We start from the raw sequence: 20310 nt of genomic DNA, 5'->3' as shown, positions 1-20310 counted from the left end.
CAAAGGGGCGATAAGGCGAGTAACGCATCGCGTCTGTCTGTCTGTCTGTCTGTCTGTCTGTCTGCCTGTCTGTCTGTCTCTCTCCTCTCTCTCTCTCTCTCTCTCTCTCTCTCTCTCTCTCACACACACACACACACACACACACACACACACACACACACACACACGCACGCACACACACACACACACCCTCTCCACCCCCCGCCCCCAAACACGGTACAATCCGTCTAATGATCAACGAGACAGCAGGTGAGGGGTACTAGGAAGGATGCATAACGAGGACCAGAGGACGGCGTGGTCAGAGAAACTTTGCTGGAGAACAAAGCTCGGTAACCGGTCGCCAAGAGGACGTCACACAAGCTTCATAGATGATGGGTTTTTTTGTTTTTGTTTTTAACAAGGCAAATGTTTTAACGCTAAAAAGTTTATTTAGAATTAATGGAAGCCATTGTAGTTTGAACAAGGGGAGATTCTCGGAACAGTGGTGAGAGGTGAGATCCCAGCCATTAAATAACACTACACAACACACTAGCTTGTTCAAAATGCCATAAATTAATGATAAATTAACCAAATAAGCTCTAAAATGTTAACACAGGGATTCGAATTAAGGGCGCCTTAGCACCCCCCAAAATGAGCAAGAAACACCCACATTTTTAACATTACGCTTAAACTTAGAAACATAACTGTACATCAGAAATAATGATTGCATCAAAAGCATATCGGACATAAATGTGAGAAAAAAATTGCTCATCAATTATAATAAAGTCCTAAAACATTACCAAAACACCTATTGCATCATTTAAAAGACGAATACAAGTGAATTATGCTTATCTCCCGAATACAAACATCAATCAACTGTAATACTATGCACAGTTTGAAAATGTAATTGCATTAAATGCGCAAAGGTGTCTGACTCTATCCTCAAATTGAAGGCAACGTGTTTTTTGTGGGTGCATTTTGGAGTGATTGTAAAAGGTACACAGCAAATAGAGTATACAGTATGTTCAGGAGTTGCAGAAGGAGGAGGGCTGGCGTGGATTACGATGCTTCCACTGGAATAAGATGCTTAGTAGCTAATTGCTCCCTCACAAGCAAATCCTCTGGACCACACACAAGTCATCTGCTCCACTCTTAAAAGCAACCTTAAAGGCATTCAACTTTTTTGCGGGTCTGCAATGAGGATTCAGGATCCATGCAAGGTAAGAATGTCGACAAATCAGCTAATGATGATGTCATTTGTCATTTTGTAAACATCCGATTGTGAAGCTCTATCCATCTCCATCAGGGTGAAGGGTGAGCTGGAGCCTCTTTGGGGCACACCCTGGATTGGTCGGCAGCTAATTGCACAGATAGAAGAATCAATCATGCTCACGGTCACTGCCACCGACAATTTTGAGTTTACGAGAGGCCGAACATACATGTTTTGGGAAGGTGAGAGGAAGCCTCCGCACAGGAGAAACTCAAACCCAGAACCACTTAACTGTGATGCATACGCGCACTGAGCACTACACTGCCCAATTATGGATGATGATATTCAGTTTTTTTGTTGGACCATCCACTCTCGCCTTGATTAGGAGGACGAATACATTTTATTCCCCTCTTGATCAAACGTTAGAATGACACAACCACTCATCATCATCATCAGGTTCTTTGCAGAAAATGTGATTATCACTCAGCACAAATAGCAAGCAAGATGCCATCTTTCTCCCTCTCTCTCTCTCTCTCTCCCTCTCCCTCTCCCTTGCTCTCTCTCTCTTTCTCTCTCTCTCTCTCTCTCTCTCTCTCTCTCTCTCTCTCTCGCTCTCCCTCTCACATGCTGTCCTTCTCAAGCTTTTTACACTATTGATCTCGCCCGGAAACGGGAAGACGAGACCCCGCTTTGGGAGCCATTTGGATCATCTCAAAAATCACTTAGCACATCATTGCCCACAGCCAGAATCAATCTGAGAGGCAGACCTGATGTGATATATATATACAACATTTGGAAAAGTGGACTTTTGAGTTATTTATTATATGTATTTCTTCTAAAACTGTTACATTTTGAGATTTGGTCAATGAAATCTGAATGAAGCTGACGACTTAAAAACATTAGCATTAATTATTCATGAAAAAAAACTGTACTCTGCATCATGATTTGGTACACACACATACTTAGCAGGAATGAATTCCTTGTTTTTCAAAGTCTCATAGATTTGAATCTTTCCGACTCCGAACGTCTCCCGCTAGGCTCAATCGGATGCGTTTCACCGTCACTCTTCCACGGTCATTTCCGTTCTTTTTCTTATGGACGCCATGATCTACAGGACGTAGATGAATAACATTAAAATTTTTTGTAATTGCAACCATACTCATAGCAATAAAGAGTCACCGTACATGTCGCCGTATATGTCCATATCCTCCACTATACTTTTACTCCAGTATGTTTCCCCTAACCGTCATCCTTATGAGGAAATAACAATCAGAAGAAAATGATGCTCCTCCTTTTCTGTGTATGGCACTGGTAATATTCACTGTCTCAGCTATCAGTGAATTATCAACGAGCCATAAACAGAGTCGAGACAGAACCTCCATCCCAATCCTTTTGTCTGGGATTGGCCAAGTTGCGTCTGCTCTACTTTGCCCATTTTGGCACTAGCACATTTTTGCTTTGTGTGTCTCAAGCAGTCATGTGTGGTGCCAATATAGGACAAGATGGACATGCATCCTCGCGTTTGTTTTCTTTTAGCTCAGGTTGGTATCTACGCCCGGTGACCTCAGGCAGGGCATCGAATGATAAACTGCCAGGCTGATCGATTGCGCCGTCCTGTGTAGCTATCAGAGTTTGTTGTTGCTGTGGAGACTGGCGCTGGATGTCTGAGACGATGCAACATGACACCGTGCCGTCACACGGGTCAGGATGGCCTGGCCTGGCCTGGCCTGGCCCGGCCAGGCGGCTCTCTCGCGGCGTTTGGCAATGGTAGAACTCACTCTGGTGGCTTGGAAGGATCCGGTGGTTCTAGACTTGCCAAATAACCGATGGAGAGTTGGCATCAGATTTCCACGTAATCATGCTTTTTCTTGGACAGGTGATTGGTGAAAACATACCCAACATATAATTCACTGCAAGGGATTGTGAGTGACTACAAGCACATCAACGAGGGCTTTACAGATACCGTCTCCCTCCTGAGTGTCCTGGAGTCTCAAAACATCACGACAACAACTGGAGGACATTAGTTTTTCTGTTAGAGGAAACGGCAGTCTCCGAGTGTCCACGTCACAGCCTTTGCCAACTTCAAATCAACTATCTGTGGAGGTCTGACAATAAACTTTCTCAATAATCTAATTCGCACATCTTGGCCCTCCGCGGGACTCAAGAAAATAAGGTTTGGGTCACACTGCAGCCAAAAGTGTATGGTGTAAAATCGCTGTCAAAAAGACGCGTGCATGTTTAACGGCTCGTATGAGTACGACTAAACTGTGTTGAGTTTTGAATTGAAAACTTGCAAGTGCAAGGATTTTTCAATACAACTGTTGTTTGTACGACTATGACCCCGCGAGACACGACTTGACGTGTTTGCATGAATCTCTCCTTTGGATTCGTGGATCTGATCCTTTGCATTCGTAGATCTGGATATGCAAATTAAGATGACGTCACACCAAGCTGCCAGGCAAAGTCGAGCTGCGGTTCATCCGCGCGACCATTAAAGACCCATCTATAGTTTATATCAATGATTTTCAAGCAATGTATGGAATGAAGTGATTTTTTTTGTGCATTTTCCTCTGTCATCCACGTAGTTTCACAAAGCCTGCAGGAAGTAGATTCGGTTTTATTTATTCATAAAATCAATTTTGGAACATTTTATCTAGATTTGTAGTAAATGAGGGTCCTGATTTTTTTTTTTTTTATTGTTTTTTTCTGGCGCACCTCTACCAACCAATGAAGAGGACAACAAAGAGGTCGGTGGACAGCTGCTACAAGTGATTAGCATGTGTAGTCATGCATCAAAAGCGCTTTAAGGTGAATCCCTGATAGGGAAGAGACAAGGACACACACACACACACACGCACTAAATCTTGATACTTTGTGCTACCACAGAACACAGGCTCAAGTGACCATCTGTTAAAGTGCTTTACTAACCCGTTCATTATCAACTGGACATTGGCACGTGTATGCATATGCATAATGGTAATGCAAGCGTGTCAGTGGCATCGTTAAAGTTAATTGGCAGCATAAAGCCCTAATGACCATTCTATGACCTTTGTGTGCACTCGTATTAACACTATACTGTAATGTCAGACATTGAATGCACTAAGACCACAAGGACTCTGGATTAGAGTAATCCAGAATTAGTGCAAAAGTGTTAGTAGAGGTTCGTTATCACAGACAATAATTCAACAAAGGAGAGCAGCAGCAGATGATGATCTCACGTGATTTAACTCGAACCCAACATTAACCCCAAACCCGGTAGTCATCTTGTTTTTAGAAGTGCGTCAAAGGGGCTAAAAGAAAATCAGCAGTAATGTAATTTCCCACATGCAGAAGCTCCCGACCCTGTGCCGGACTTAATGGTGTTAGGCCGCTTTTGGATATGTATGATAAATGAGGCTGCAGAAAGATATGAAAACTGAGCTGGTGTAACCCAATTTCCAGACAGTCGGCTCAGTGATGAACGAAAGCTTTTAATACGAGCATTTGAGTCATGTGACCGTTCTTTTTCTTTTAGGGGCGGGGTTGTTTTCGTGTTTGGCTTTTCTAATAACTTGCATGTTTAAGGTGATGTTTTATGGAAACTTGACTTTTTAAAGTCACAGACTTCACTATTAATACTGAAGTATGTGTTTAATTTTATCTAAAAAATACTGTAGTATAATCACTGGATTTTGCGGTTAAGCTAATTTAAATAATCACACCAGAAACTCTCCGCCCATGTCTGCTAGATCATCTGTGTAAACCACCAGAGCCATTTCAAGCAATACCCAGACTACGCTGTCACACAGAAATTCAAACATGCGAAACTTACACATGCCCCATGTATGTGATGAAAGCAACACATTTTCTCTCAAGGAAAAACTATAGAAACAGTATATTTGTAATCTTTACTATCATATCTACAAGAGTGCATTGTGCTAAACTTACAGACATTTAGATTCTGTTAAAAGACTGTGCAGCTATACAGTGAATACTAGCCAACCGTGTTTATAGTCGGTTCAGATTCAGACATATCATTAGATCAAATTAAAAGCTCGTCTTCGGAGTCCGGAGGGTCAATACCTGCATAAAAAAATAAATAAATATATATATATATATATATATATATATATATATATATATATATATATATATATATATATATATATATATATATATATATATATATATATATATATATATATATATATATATATATATATATATATATATATATATATATAATGGGCCATAAAAAGTAATAAAAATGTAACAAGAGAGTGTGTGTGTGTGTGTGTGTGTGTGTGTGTGTGTGTGTGTGTGTGTGTGTGTGTGTGTCACCAGTCACCTGTAATAGTTAGGTTTAAAGGGCCCATGCTTGCCGATGCCCAGATATTTGGTCTGTTCGTCAGTCAGCTCGGTGAGGTGAGCGTCAAAGTCAGGGAGGTGAAGACTGGCCACAAATTCATCTGTGAAAATAAACATTTCAGTTTTAAGCTTGGGAGGTTTTGTGTTAATATCAGTATCAATTACTTTGAAAGAACTTGCCCATCTTTTTTGGCAGCAGGTAGACGTCTCTCTTGTAACGTCCTTCTGGAGCGTTGTACAGCTCAATGAGAGCCAGAGCCTGAACAATTATCAGGCAGATCAAAAATTCTACTGCTACAATGCAGATTTTCAAAATATTAACTGAAAACATTCATATTACAAACATTCTTAACATGCAAACACTTCTGTTTGGTGAAAAAGAAATGCTTTTATTCAGCAAATTTATGCTAGTCTGTTGATTGCATTTTGAACTGATTGATACCAACAAGTTAGCAGATTTTTGTAGGACAAAAATATGTGATTTATTTGAGCATTTCTATGTTAACGCTTTAATGTTTGTCTTTTGTGTTATGTTTATGGCGTGGAAACTTAACAGCAAGAACCAAGCAAGTTTTGCTTTTTTTTTTTTTTTGGAGAGCTATGCAAGCACCACCATCTGCCTCTGCTCAACTTGACGTTACTGTATATACTTTACAAACCTGAGTGGTGGCAGTGACGGAGAGCACAAAAGTGGGCACGGTAGAGCAGCTCAGATTCAGCAAACGACCCTGAAGTGAGAATAATAGAGACGTGAAACTTTGCTATGGAAAACAAACGGATGGACAGATGGATGGAAAGATTCAACCACGACCAACGTGGGGGTTTTGGTTCTTGGGTGTCATAGGCTGGAGTGGTGCTATCACCTCGGCTAGTAGGATGATTCTCTTTCCGTCTGGCCACACGATGTGATCCACCTGAGGTCTCACGCGTTCCCATCGCAGCTCAGCAGTACGCAGACTCGCCTGACAAAAAAACAACAACTTTTAATTCACACAAGTATGAATTTGGCAGAGAGCTATTACGAAGCACTGACATCCATTTATTTCCCAAAATTGATTGCATAAAATGGTTTGAACATTTCAGTAAACTGTACTTTGCGTAATGATTTGGTACACACACACAAAACAGTCTATTTTCTCTGCAGAATGTTTTTTTTTTTTTTTTTTTCCAACCAGATTTCAGCATCTATGTGTTGCCATGCCAATGTAATCTGCCCAGGGCCTTCAGAATCACCAGTGCTTGCTGATGTAATCAAAAAATATTAACAATAGCAATGGGACTGTTTGTAAATGATCTTGCTGTTATTTTTGTATCTTTGTTACATTTTTACCGCAATATTGCTGGTGCTTTATTTTGAAGGAGCAAAGAAAAGGAAGTAACACAATTTGTAAGTGACTGAGGCGAGTAACTAACCCACATTTAGAACAATCCCCAACTCCAGCTGAAGAAATGCGGGCTCGGGGAGAACAACTCCATACAAGGCCGGAAGCAGCTGGATTTGAACTTGGGTCCCTTAACTGTGAGGCGTAAGTGCTAACCACACAAATTGGTATTAGTTGATGAATCATTTTTGTTTGTTTGTTTGTTTATTTTGTGTTGTTTTGTTTTTCTTTAATGCATTTTCTGTTCGTTTTTAATTTTCACTCATATGGTGCGTTCACACAAGTAAGGAAAAGTTAAATTTGTGAACCTTCGGTTCAAGAGACCACCTTTATTTTGACAGGGGATGCTGCAGTGTTTCTTTATTCAATGCTGTTTAAAATTAATTCCTGCAGACAACGGCAGCATTTTTTCATTCTGTAAAACACCATTTGCTCTCATCAATACATTTCATACCCAGATAGCAAAATGTGTAAAATCAACATTGAATTACATAGGGTTAAGAAGGTTGATTTGGAGTATTGGCTAAAAATTGATGTTCAGTCAACATTATTTTGTCAACATTGAAAATGTGTTGAAAAGATTCCTTTGAATATAGTTTGTATTTTGGTTAAATTAAAACCATCGAAAGTTGAATGTTAAATTAATGCTGTATCTATGTTTGCCCATCACTTCTTTTTTCTCCTTCAGCCAAGGAATGGGTGGTATTTTAAGTGGGACAGGCCTGTCATCACTTTTTCATCATTATCTTATAACAATTCCATTGCATTAATTGTGATTGCTTTTGTTTCAAGAGGGACACTTTTTGGTTGAAAAGCAAATATTGATTCAACATTTGATCACCCTTGCACTTTCTGTGTAATTTCTACATTAGGTCTCAACATAAGATTTAATGTTCACCTGAACCATGTTGATTCTACTATATTTTCATCCACATATAGTATATATATACTGTATACATATAAAACATGCCCAAATATTATTTCCTACCAAATCTATCTCTGTGTTTGAGTGTCCCATGTTGCAGACAATGCAGCCTGTCTTCATCTTGTCCAGATGTTCTCTGGCCACCACGTGCTTGTTACCTGCGTGGAAAAACAATAAAGCACATTTGTGGAATTCTGAAATGGAAAAAAAATACATAACCCGAGGAAATCAGTGGTGTGTTATATTAAGTCTATGTGAAGTATTATTAAGCTTGCCTAACCTCGCATTGGTGTACGTGCGTACCTGTACAGGTGATGATCATGTCAATGTGCCGAACCACCTCACTCAACTGGATCACTCTGAAGCCATCCATGCTATAAAAATGAGCCAGAAGCATTCAATTAATTGAGGATATTTCCTTGGGACTTGGCTGGAAGTGTGCCCGTGTTCATAGTTTTGAATACCAGGCTTGGAGGGCGCAGATGGGGTCCACCTCTGTAACGTATATGACAGCACCCAATGCTTTCAGGGCGGCGCAGCAACCTTTACCAACCTGGAGCGAGAAAAGATTCCCAACCCTCTGTAAGTGGGGGCACGGCCCATCTGGTGCCAAATGATGACCAGTTAAGTAAAATTTGAGATAAGCATTGGGGAAAGTTGCAAAATGGATTACAATTTACAGGTGTCAGATTAACAGATTGTGATCAATTAATTACACTCATAGTTAAAGCATTTTTTTTAATTGCATTAAACTAATGTTTGATCGCCACCTTTATGCTTTCTGTATGCTGATGAGATCCGTTTTTTTATGCATTGGCTTGTTGTGCTTGAGTTGTTGGGAGTTGTAAAAACAAAAAAACCAACAGTTTGGCTGTCACTGTGTTTGGCATAATTTGATAGGCTCCTTTTATGGGTTGCAGGGCAAGTTCAGGACCAGAAGGAAGATGTGAAAATGGAAGAGCAGGTGAGAGTTGTTGGTCTGATGAAGGATCAATGTAACCTAAAAAAATGCACCAATGGCAGTTTTGATAAAGGTAGCGTAATGTGCTTTATTTGTAAGAAGGAGCTCAAATTAAGCCTACCACATAAATGCAAAGCACCCAGCTGTGACGGCAGCCACAGCTAACAAAAGCCACAAAGACCCTAAAGTAGCGAGCCGTAGCGATTTGCCCAACAAAACTTGATAACAACCTACATTTGAGCAAGTATGCGAGAGACAGGATGGACAATGCTTTATTTTTATATGAATTTTTAACTATTTGACAAATGACAAAGAAAAAATAAGAAACATTTGTCTCCATTCGGCCTGAGGATTGAAACTAAAGGTTGTAGCCAGCACTTAGACTAGTCTCAAATACAGCAGAATGTAAATGGTTACGACTGCATGTGTTTAAAAAATAAATGACTGAAGCTACATGTCGTTGCTGTATATCCTTCTTTTGATCGGCCACAACAACGTGATGTATTTAAAATAACTGGGGGTTTTGTTCTCTGAAATTTTTGGGTGAGATTATAAAAAGAACAATTAGATCAATTATAAATCGTAATTGGTTAATCCCTTTATTTGGCAAAAAAAAAAGTTTCAGGTTTCAGCAACTTTATGTTAGTCTATTGCCTTTTGAATGGAATGATAATATTAAATGATAATATTCATTTTAGTGGGGAAAGCTGGATTTGAATTATGAGCTATTTGAGTTACAAGCATGGAATGATCTGTTCCTTGTATCCTTAAATTAAAAAAAAAAAAAAAAACTTTTCAAGAGACACCCAAAGTGGAAAATTTCTGCACCTATTATCGCATTGTGAAAGTTAGCCAGCTGGTTTTAACACTTTAGATGGGCCAAATTAGGGTCATATTTTATGAATAAATAAATGAATAAAAACACCTACATGTGTGAACTGAGTAATAGTATACATTATTTGAAAAAAAAAAAAATGAAATTCACGAAAATATGACTAATGAGGTTTTGGCCCAATTCCAGCAATACACACATCACATATACTGTATTCCTGAGACACATCCTATTCATTTGTGTCCACTGCAGTGGACATTTCGGTTTTGGTCTATATTATTTCGTCATTCGAGCAACCGTACTTAGTCCTAGTATGCTCAGTTGAGGACATCTTGGCCTTTCCAATCACGTCTCATGTGTTTGCGTGGGATGCAATTAACTTTGCTGTCTTGCTGAGACTAAATGGACACAACAATGGACACAAATGAATAGGCTGGATCTTCGGGGCCCGCCCACTTTTCGAGCCTAACACACAAGCTCATCTCCACTGACCTCACCGTATCCACACACCAGAACCTGCTTGCCACCGAACATCACGTCCGTAGTTCTCTTCAACCTGGAAACAGCGCACTCACCTGTGTGTGTATCAATATATGTGTGTTTGTATGTGTGTTCCAAAAATGACCGCTCACCCATCCAATATGGATTCCTTGCAACAGTAGAGGTTGTCAAACTTCTGCTTGGTCACCGAGTCGTTGACGTTCATGGCGGGAACACACAACTTGCCGGCTTTGGACAGCTGGTACAAGCTGATGCAAAAATAGGCGTTCAACCTCCAACCACGTCCAGGGCTAACACTAGTACTTTGACTTGAGAGTGTTATGACTTTGGAGCAGTTATGACTTTGGATGGACGCCTCAATTATTCACAGGTCAGGAATAGTAGGTGTTTACTGTCAATGACTTAAACTGACCGATAAACTCCCGTGACACTTTCCTCGACGATGCCTCGTATGTTCTTGAACAAGCTGGGGTACTTCTTGAAGATCCAGTGGGTCAGATCGCCACCATCATCTAAAATCTAGCCGCAGAAGACAGAAATGCTTTGCATTAAGAAATAAAGTAAGCTAAAGCTAACATGGTAAATGATGTAACTGTATATTTGCCCCTTCAGAGATCTTTAAAGATTTTTTTTGTTAATCTGTACAGGTGGAGGGTTTAGTGGTGTGTTGTGTAATATGCTTTGTTGGAGTTGCAGCTGATGTGAAAGTGAAATTAAAATAAAATTTTGGATTCACCAGAGGCATTCTCACTTCATACACGTTTGCATATTGGTTCTCATAGCTTAGCACTTAGCACGTGTTTTTTTTTTTGTTATGATTGTTATAAATTTCAGCGGTCAGGATGGCCGAGCGGTCTAAGGCGCTGCGTTCAGGTCGCAGTCTCCCCTGGAGGCGTGGGTTCGAATCCCACTTCTGACACTTTCATTCATATGATTTTCTTATTTGAAGAATAACGACTGAAATAAGGCAATACAGTTTGTTATAAATGGTATCATGGCAACTCTTTGCGGACCTAGAGGTGATCCAACATACTGATCCAAGTCAGAACAGCGCCACCACTTTGGACATCTCCCTACCAATTTTAATCAAAATGCAAAACAAATAGCAAAAGCTAAGCAACGTCCCGAGGGAAGACTCCGAGCTGAACCCACAACCGCTATGTCATCCCAACTTTAGTGGCTTAGGTGATGGTTTGCAAATAAATGTTTATTAAAGGTCGAATGTCGTCACACGTTGAGTTTTCTTATCTGTGTCGACTGACGAATTGCTAGAGTTTATTTTTCAACATAAAGATTGTCAGAAGTGGGATTCGAACCCACGCCTCCAGGGGAGACTGCGACCTGAACGCAGCGCCTTAGACCGCTCGGCCATCCTGACTACGACAGACCTCTCCCATGTGATTTTTCAAAATCACCACAGAGTGGCAGTAGACCTTAACAAAGCCCCTTGTGATGAATGAAACTTAAATGAGACTATCAAATTTTGTTCAAATATAAATAGTAATTTTATTGGTACTGTCATAAAATGCTATAAGATATCAAAATAGCAAATACCTAAATCACAACAAGGACTGTCTAAAACACTGGTCAGGCATTTTATAGGAAGATATTTTGTTGAAATATGAATACATTTACTGTATATGAAAAAACACCAAGAAGCACTATTCTGAGATGTTTAAAAAGTATCATTTGAAATTTTGAATACTATTTGACATTTGAATACTAAAAAAAAATACTAAAATGTAGTAATTAATTGTAATATGGCCATAAAAAATAAAGATAAAAATGTTAAACCTAAAGACAAATTACATTTTTTTTTTATATAATTAAATACAAAGCCCAAAGATAATGAATACAAAAAAAACCAATAAATAAGTCATTTAGATTACATGAAATAGAGATGATGTATAGGCTTATTTATACTTCAAATAAGCAAGTATTAAAAAGCTTCAAATCTATTTCTGAGGTTTATTTTGATAAGGACATTTTTAAAAGTGTCTGTTGTACCACATTGGGTTCCCAAATCTCAGCAGCAACACATTGGTTGATGCACCACCAGAAGTCCTCCTCTGACTCCCCTCTCCATGCAAACACAGATGTGCCTGAGTTGACCAGGGGAGGTGCATTTTTAACAGGGGTGAAAAAACCTAAAGAGGGAAGTGTCCAAGAAGCGTGTTGTACCTCCTTCGGCCAGGGCCGCAGCTACGGCATTCTGGGTGGAAAAGATGTTGCAGGCAGCCCAACGACACTGAGCGCCCAAAACTGACAGAGTCTCAATCAGAACCTGGACACGCACACATACATCAGACTTATTTCAATATCATAAAATGAGTTGGTCAAAAAAATATTTGAGTTGGTTAAATGGTTTGAGTTAAGACCTTCACCATCAAATGGATTAAAATTCTAAGTCATTATTGCACTGTATATCAAATCAAATATTCCATAAGAATTGATTGAAATGAAAGTAATCTGTTCTCACCTCCACACAAAAAAGAAAACAAATGGCACTTGTTTTTGACAGTGAATATTAACACTGCAACAAAACAGACAATAAAATAAATATGAAAAAAAGGAACGCAAAAAATCATTTAAAAAATAATTTACTAACATTCATGAGCTGGATATGGGCCTTTAATTTTAGAGTGTTCTGTTCCCCAAAAATATTTTTTCTCAATTGTTATAACTGTGCACTTTTGTCTACGAAACATTATTGAGTTGGATATGCGGATATATAAATGAATGCATTAACAATGCCCCCCCGGAATAACGTCTGATAATAAATACTGTTAAGACGCAGCAGAAAATCATTATATTCAAATTAGGTTAGGAAAGCTTTGTGAGTGGCAACATAAGATGGCTGCTGGTGACTTCAATTCCCGACAGCGATCAGCGGCTTTTTCTGCCTTTGTGGAAGATGGGAAATCGGATATACTCAAATTCAACGCATTCTGGGTGAATGGAAACAAACAAGAAGGCTGTTTCCATAAATTGGAGATGGATGGATGGATGGATGGATGGATGGATGGATGGATGGATGGATGGATGGATGGATGGATACAGACTTTACATCTCGGACCTCCCAGTTGAAAAGTCCCAGTTCAAGTGCACTTTTTTTTCGGAAGATGGATACTTCACATCTTCAGCATGAGTCGTTTCTTGAGTCGGTGGAGACATGGCTTTTTGGTCAAAGGGTACTTACGGCTGTCTGTGCGGTGATGTGTGTGCAGCCAACCACCTTAGCTCCTGCCAGAGGTTTCTCCCCCCCAACCTTCTTCCTCAGAACCATCAAAGCGGGCATCTCTAAAAATGAAATGTAACACACACGCATAATACCAAGAATGCGTGTGTGTGAGATCAGTTGCGCATTAGCTATGAGTGAGATTAAGTGCGTGTAAATGTGTGAATGGGTGAGCAAGTGTCTGTGGGCATGTATGACCGAGTGAGTGAATGGGTATTTGTGTGGCAGGCGTCTTCTCCTCACCTTGCTCCGCAATGCAAATTTCGTGACGTCCAAATGCAGCCTGTTTGATGTTTTTAATGCAAAAGTCTGAAACGCCCTTGGACGTCATTTGGACCTTGTTTCTCGGTGAGACCTCTTCCTTGGAGCCGGCACTGTCCGCTGCGCAACACACAACACAACAAAGGCCCACATACAAGTGGTCATAACACGGTAGATTCTAAATAAGACAATTCACAATCATTTGAAACTAACCATTCAGAAACAAAGGCCATTTAAACATAAAGTACAAGTATAAAATGAATAAAAGGGCTCTTTTTTCATGAAAAATACTGGACCATGCTGTGCTGGAAAATCTCACAAAAATGTAGGAGGAGCTTAGATTTTGGTTCCCGCACCAGAATTGTAGCTGTCAACAGACGACTGAGAGATGGAGCGAGAAAGAGATCGTGGGACGGCCCTGACGGCATGCTTGTTGAATTCTTGTTTCTGTTCCATCAACTGTATTTGCTGTTGGAACAAAAAAAACAGAAAAGAAACACATTTACACTGAGCTTCTGTTAACAAGAGGCATACTTTCCAGACATGAGAAGGACTTTCTCAGCATACCTAGCTGCATTTGGAAATAACTAAAAGCATCTAATGGCTTTATTTATAGTAAATAGGGGTTTTGGTTTTAATGTTACTTGTTGTTTGTTCTCTGTTCTGTAATAGTCTTGTATGTATTTAAGTTAAATTGGTTACAGTTGAATGGCTTCCTTACATATACTTAAATACTGTAGGTACCGTTGAGTAAGGTACATACGGGGATGTCGTTGGATAATGTTAGCTCTTTGAATAAGATAGTTGGCCATTTTGTAGTGCTGTGCGAAAAGTAGTCATTAGCCCATATATGGTTACCTCCCTCAATGTATATCTATGAGGCGTCAACAAAAGTAGTGAACGTTAACAGTCACCAGAAAGCATAATGCCACATGAGCCATTAACCCTTGTGCACACATTGTACCTATGTGGGACTTTTTCGATGATTTCTTTGTGAAATCAAAGGAGAAAGCATTGATTAAAAAAAAAACACACACAAGGGAGTTGAAACTTCACGCTTATTACATAATCATGTTAAATTTCAAAATAATTACGATGCGTATGTTTATTGTCCTGGATTGGAAAAACACACACTCATTATAATCCACACTTTTTTGATGGATGTTAAACCTATGGTTTATAGCATTTTGAGTGGTTTAAAGAAAAAATAATTAATTAATAATGTTAGTTATCCCACCCTCAAAAGCAATTACCACATTGGTGCAATAAACGCGAGGACAGGATTTTTCAAATGAATGTACAAAGGAAAAGCAACAAATCAGGACACCGCCAGTAATGAACTACCTTGTTTCAATGAATTTTTGCAAAATATGGTCAGTTGAAAACAATACTCTGTTATTCTGAGTTTGTGACAACATTTATTTATGACATTGATCTGTTTTTTGAAATTATGCCATAGCGATATGGCTGTCACCATCGAATACTTTCAGAATTAATTATTTAATTGGTTATCCGATTAATGAAAAAATTGGATACAATTTTATTTCCCACTCAACTGAAGATTTTTTTTCTCTGATTACTGTTGCATTGATAAAATTATAAAAAATATAGTGAGGAAGTCAGATTTTTGTAATGAAGATTTGAAAAAACAACAAAATGCAACACCATCCTCCAATCTGAGCAACAAAACACAAAAATATCCCCATGTGTCATGTGACAAAAATGAGAAAGGCCTTTATAAAAACAACCAATTTGTGACTAAATATTTTTAGACATTGTCAGACATCACTGGACAGACAGCTTCTCAGGATTGGACATGTAAGACATTTTTGTTATTTGACCTCTACACAGCAATGTTGTAACTAGCAGTAGGCCTACAGCATCGTGTTCCTATACTATTTTTATTTGAAAAATTAGAGTTCTACCTGGTCCATTATGATTAGGTCATGAGTGAAGGATTGCCTAAGTACTAGCAGTAGTGGAAGATGAAAAAGAAGTGAGGGTAATTCAACTGAAAGCTATAATGCAGTTGCAAATGGTCTTGATTGCCTTTTTGACGTCTTTTGACAACTATACACACCACACAAAAAGGTACGAGCTTTTTTGTTGTCAGCCTCAAGCGTTTTCTGAACTAATCAGGAAGCAAAATTCAGTAACTCACCACATACACAAAAGGAAAATTGATCAGGATACTCTGATAGAAAATATTTAATAACCGGGCTTTTGCTGACTTTGACTGTAAGGAATTGGGCCCAATTATCACTAAGTGTGCAACCCGCTTAAGCACTGTTTGCAAACAATGAATCAAAGACAGCACCTTCTTTTCTTAACCTTCTCGTTAATCATGTGAGAGCAGGAGAAAGGTTTCACATTTCAAGACTTAAAATGGTAATTGGAGCACCGAAACCCAATAGAGCATGCAGTTTACCTGCTAAAGAGTGCCCCCCCCCCCAACTCACTAACCTTCAAAATAACCTTCCCTCATCTCATACTCATCATTTGAAACAAATGTTTCTGGGTTAGAATGAGATCAAAGACCAGTTTTAAAAGATCCTAAGACAGGATGAAGAAAATAAATTATTATTTGCAAACATGTTCTTTCGTTATCTCATGCAAAATTGTCAAACCAAACCACGCTAGAAAATGTGTATTATAAATCTGCCAAGGTCACTAAACAGACTGAGTGAGGTGCAGTAATATAATACAGAGAGGCTGTGACCTTGTCCCAGCTAAATGACCTTAATTATGCAATATAGTAAATGGACTTTGCACAAATACAGCACTTTTCTACCTACCTCAGGCACTCAACGTGCTTACGGTGACAACTCATTTACCTAATGTTTTCACACACCAGTGGTGGTAAACTACATTACGTAGCTGCAGCTGCGCTGGGGCAGTCCGTCGGAAGCAAGGCTGCCATGTTGCGCCTACGACCCCCTCCGACCAACCACTGGAGGCAAAGTGGATGAAGTACCTTGCCCAAGAACACGATGACACATGACTCGGACAGAGCGAGATTTTGAACAGGCGACCTTTCTACCGCTCCACTGCAGTAAGTCGTAGTACAGTTCGAATGGAATGATTTTGAGCCATCAGTGAAGCTCCAGCCAGTGCTGTTTTTTTCCTTGGTAATGATTATACGTACTACATGTGGATCCAGTTGAGAGAACGTGGCTTCTGTTTTCTTCTATTTGACGGCATTTAAGTCAAGGAACTTAATATTTAACTCAAACTGTTTGCCAACGTGTTGGCAGATTTTTATGATTAAGTCTCAACAACTAGGAAATTGCTTTTCAGCCCTCTAGAAAGTATACACCGAGGAGCCTAAAACAAACGAGTCAATTTTGCTCTTTGTCCTTAAAGCACCAAACCAATCTGAAAATTTGAAACGATTTTAGTGGCTTTGCTTTCAAAGGTGCTAACTTGAAGGCGACATTAAAAACAGCAAGCGCTACCTTGATGCGGATGGGCTGTATGGCATCCTGTTCCTTGGCTTTGGTCACATTCACCAGACTGTATACTTTCTTCATGCTTTCACCTTGGCGCAGCTGAGAGCACACTGCTGTAATAACTGTCCAGCATGATGTGACGCCACAAGTTCACAGAGCGACCAGACACGCCTCGCAAAAGCACAGGCTAAACTCAAAGGGATCTTTGTATGAGAAGAGGTAAAAAAACAAAAAAACAAAAAAAGGTCTCAGTGTAAATTTACACACAATAGAAGATTGAATGGGACACAAGGATACGGTCCAGAATCACAAGTAATGGGTAAAAATGTATGATGTTGAGAAAAATATTTTTCAAAATAGTTTGTACCACTTCTGTAGACTGCATATACTTTTTTTTTGGAGGGAAAAAAAACTGATTTAAGCATCAAATACGTATGGTTATCGTCTTTAGCCATTTTACCATTCTCTGACTGTGATTGTGAATGACACAATAATGTTCAAAATACTGAACAAGCGTTAAAACAACCGCGTAGCTCGGTTTTGTCAAAGTACATTTAGCTTACTGTCATTTATTTGAAAACAAGGGATGGGACAAAACACGTAGGAAATCTAACAATACACAAAGACATGTTTTCTTCATCCTATACAAGGAACTCACTAATATTTCTGCAGCTCACTGAGTCAGTTGAGAAACCCTTTGTGTGTGTATTCTACAGCCTCGCCTCGCCCAAGATACACACTCCAAAAGGAGCAACACAATGTCCAATGAGTTGCAGAATGGCAAAAAAATAAATAAAATCGATATGTTCTATATAATTTTATCAAAATGGTATGTCAGAAGTTCAAGTACAAACCTAAAGAGTGTGATTTTCTTGTTTTAAAAAAAACACACTCATACACACACACACACACTGCACGTTTCTTGGGGAAGAAGGTATGAACTAATACCCAATATTTTTCTGCTTATCTTTAAAAGGTGACAGTCCAGAGCAGTGGCTGGGCTTGAAAGGTACATGTCTTAAACACTATCACATGGAATCCCTCACTTACACCATGGGTGCAACTTGAATTTGCAAAGTGTGTGAACTGCTATCTTCATGTGTAAAAATGATTGAATTGACTTTACAGGTTCCTGCCAAGATGAGTAGAAACCACTCTGGTGACAACCCAGGCTCCACCCTGTGTCACCATGGTAGCAAAATCTTGACTTGCCATTGGCCTAACAGCATATGGGGTGGAGTGACCAGGTGGTGACTTGCATGACACAGCACTGCATGCTGCTCTCAAATGGACTAAAGTCGGAAAAAGCTGTGTGAAATCTTTTTGATATAAGAAGTATTTTTTCAGAAACACTTGTTAGGAAGACTCTCTGGAATTCTGTCTTAATATCATTAGATTGTAGAGGTGTACCTAACGAAGTGACCTGTTTATGATGGAACATTCACTCAGGAGTATAGGTTGGGGAAAAAAGACTGCTCGCTTAAATTCATACTCAATTTCATACGTACCTTACTGTTTTTATTGCCATCACATTACATCCTTACCAACATCAACACACTGTCATTTGAAAAATAATATTCAATCATTGTTTAAGGACACGAGGAAACCACTCGTCACTTATGCTGTCACTGTACAATACGGCACACATCTTCGGCGTTATCCATCAAGTCACTTAGGTTTACAATACCTTATCAAATCTTCCAGTCAAGTGGTTGGTATGGGAATGGTATTGTATGGTATGTATAAAATGGTAATAAAGAATAGGGTAGCTGTTGTGTTCCGCGCTGTTATTGAGAGAAAATTCATTTTCCATACAACTCCACATAAAAAATAAATAAATAAAAAATGTCCTTCTGTCACACAAAGCAGACTGGAGATGATCATGACCATTTTTTGCACATCTATTGATGGAAGCAAAAAACAACTTCAGTCAAATCATTTTGGATTGAAAATTTGAATCAAATATAAATTCCGGACCGAATCGTCGTCTCAAAAGTCTGAATGGAATCGAGTTGCGAGACAGTAACGTATCCCCAACTCTATTGATCAGGATGCCATTTTTAAACTAGCGAGGGCGCATTGAACATAATAATTTTTGTCCTGGCATCCCTTTAGTCATAACTGGTTACATTCGGTGTGACTGCCTATAAATAGCGGATCGTATATTTACATAGTACAGGGCCTGGTAGGAACCCAAGGTACATCAAAAGGAAGACATTGCTGAAGGCTAGGCTGAAACCTGAAAAACCAATCATGAACTTAAGCAAGCCCGCAAGTTGAGACACAAAGTTGGATTACTTGATGACTTCCCAGAGCGGGTCACTGTGTGTGCTCACCATGTCAGTCTTGAGCGCCTCTGTGACGAGTTCCCCCGCCCCGGCCTCCTCTCCCTTTCTCTCATGAACAAGATGAGAGGTCCACCTGCTTTCGGCCGCTTTCAACATCTGCAGCAGGTCAGGGCCCCTCCTGAGCGCCCGTTCCTCCGCTGCGCTTTTGCATTCGTCCCGCTCGTCCTCGGCTTGTGGAGCTTGAGGGCAGAGGTGGTCCGACACGGGAAGGGTCTCCCCCGTCAGCTGCCTTTCCTCAGCCATGGAACTTCACTTTGCAGCCAAAGCACTTCTTGCTCAAGTGGATGTAACAGCGCTTGTGTGCCTGCACATGAGGGCTGTTGTGACTCTAAACAGCAGCATTTGTCGCAATATAAAGTGGCGGCTAATTAGTCTAGGCGGCAGTGTGTACATGCTAAATACAGCTTGTTGGCACACAGAAATGATTACCGAATGCAACCCGTTGCATATATGGGCTCTGCTGAGAATGAATGAGTAGTTTGCTACTTCCTGTATGTACTTGCGTTACATGAACTTACTGTCTGTGATACCTTACAATGGGTCCATTGTTATTGCCCTGAATTGGGAGCAAAAACCTGCGGCATTTGATAACATTTTTGTATTTGCCGCTCCTCGCCTTGTCAAATGAAGGCGATTGCTCTTTTTCAACATCTTCTGTGATGTTTTTGCTTTGACCAAAACAGGGTGGTAATGCTTTTGCCAACTGCAAAACGAGATGCAGAGCTTCATTCCTTTGTGCAATTTTTCAGATTGATGCCACCACAAAAGTGCTCACAGGCTTTTGTTATGTTGCCATTACCAACACCCCAAAGTACATAGCCAAATGAGCATGCAATACAAGCAACCATGTTTACATTAAACTTCCACTGTTCCTGTT

The 20310-nt window shown here is 39.7% G+C and overlaps 1 protein-coding gene, 1 long non-coding RNA gene and 2 other non-coding genes across 7 annotated transcripts; 2 read left to right on the top strand and 2 right to left on the bottom strand.

Annotated features, from left to right (window-relative positions):
• Positions 1–267: 267 nt before the first annotated feature.
• On the top strand, positions 268–5249 carry LOC148422214 (uncharacterized). Its single transcript, XR_015865823.1, has 4 exons — positions 268–491; positions 1000–1199; positions 1286–1431; positions 3066–5249. It is a non-coding gene; the product is annotated as an uncharacterized LOC148422214 (long non-coding RNA).
• LOC148422211 (S-adenosylhomocysteine hydrolase-like protein 1) lies at positions 1200–19750 on the bottom strand. 4 transcript variants are annotated; one of them, XM_088416423.1, is made up of 17 exons: positions 19422–19750; positions 13993–14104; positions 13619–13756; positions 13337–13437; positions 12319–12421; positions 12145–12239; positions 10550–10656; positions 10269–10385; positions 10129–10192; positions 8308–8396; positions 8147–8217; positions 7907–8001; positions 6400–6498; positions 6196–6264; positions 5717–5795; positions 5517–5637; positions 1200–1337 (listed from the first exon to the last, which is right to left on the bottom strand). In XM_088416423.1, exons 1-17 carry the CDS (start codon positions 19674–19676, stop codon positions 1217–1219), a joined length of 1836 nt encoding a protein of 611 aa, XP_088272549.1. In that variant the 5' UTR covers positions 19677–19750; the 3' UTR covers positions 1200–1216. The 4 variants fall into 4 exon arrangements, with proteins under 4 accessions (XP_088272549.1, XP_088272550.1, XP_088272551.1 ...); XM_088416424.1 differs by lacking the exon at positions 1200–1337 and adding an exon at positions 2017–2297; XM_088416425.1 differs by lacking the exon at positions 1200–1337 and adding an exon at positions 5060–5251.
• trnal-cag (transfer RNA leucine (anticodon CAG)) lies at positions 10974–11056 on the top strand. Its single transcript has one exon. It is a non-coding gene; the product is annotated as a tRNA-Leu (tRNA).
• On the bottom strand, positions 11433–11515 carry trnal-cag (transfer RNA leucine (anticodon CAG)). Its single transcript has one exon. It is a non-coding gene; the product is annotated as a tRNA-Leu (tRNA).
• Positions 19751–20310: the final 560 nt, after the last annotated feature.

The sequence above is a fragment of the Hippichthys cyanospilos genome, chromosome 6, assembly GCF_059441005.1.
Source record: "Hippichthys cyanospilos isolate Australia breed blue-spotted pipefish chromosome 6, RoL_Hcya_1.0, whole genome shotgun sequence".
Classification (NCBI taxonomy): domain Eukaryota; kingdom Metazoa; phylum Chordata; class Actinopteri; order Syngnathiformes; family Syngnathidae; genus Hippichthys; species Hippichthys cyanospilos.
This window is presented reverse-complemented; position numbering and strand designations above follow the sequence as displayed.

Coding starts and splice junctions, on each gene's coding strand:
- LOC148422211 (XM_088416423.1), bottom strand. CDS start 19,676: ATGGCTGAGGAAAGGCAGCTGACGGGGGAGACCCTTCCCGTGTCGGAC. Junction 13,757..13,992: donor TGTTGACAGCTACAATTCTG/GTGCGGGAACCA, acceptor TGTGTTGCGCAG/CGGACAGTGCCGGCTCCAAG. Junction 1,338..5,516: donor TTTAAACCTAACTATTACAG/GTGACTGGTGAC, acceptor CTGTGCAATTAG/CTGCCGACCAATCCAGGGTG.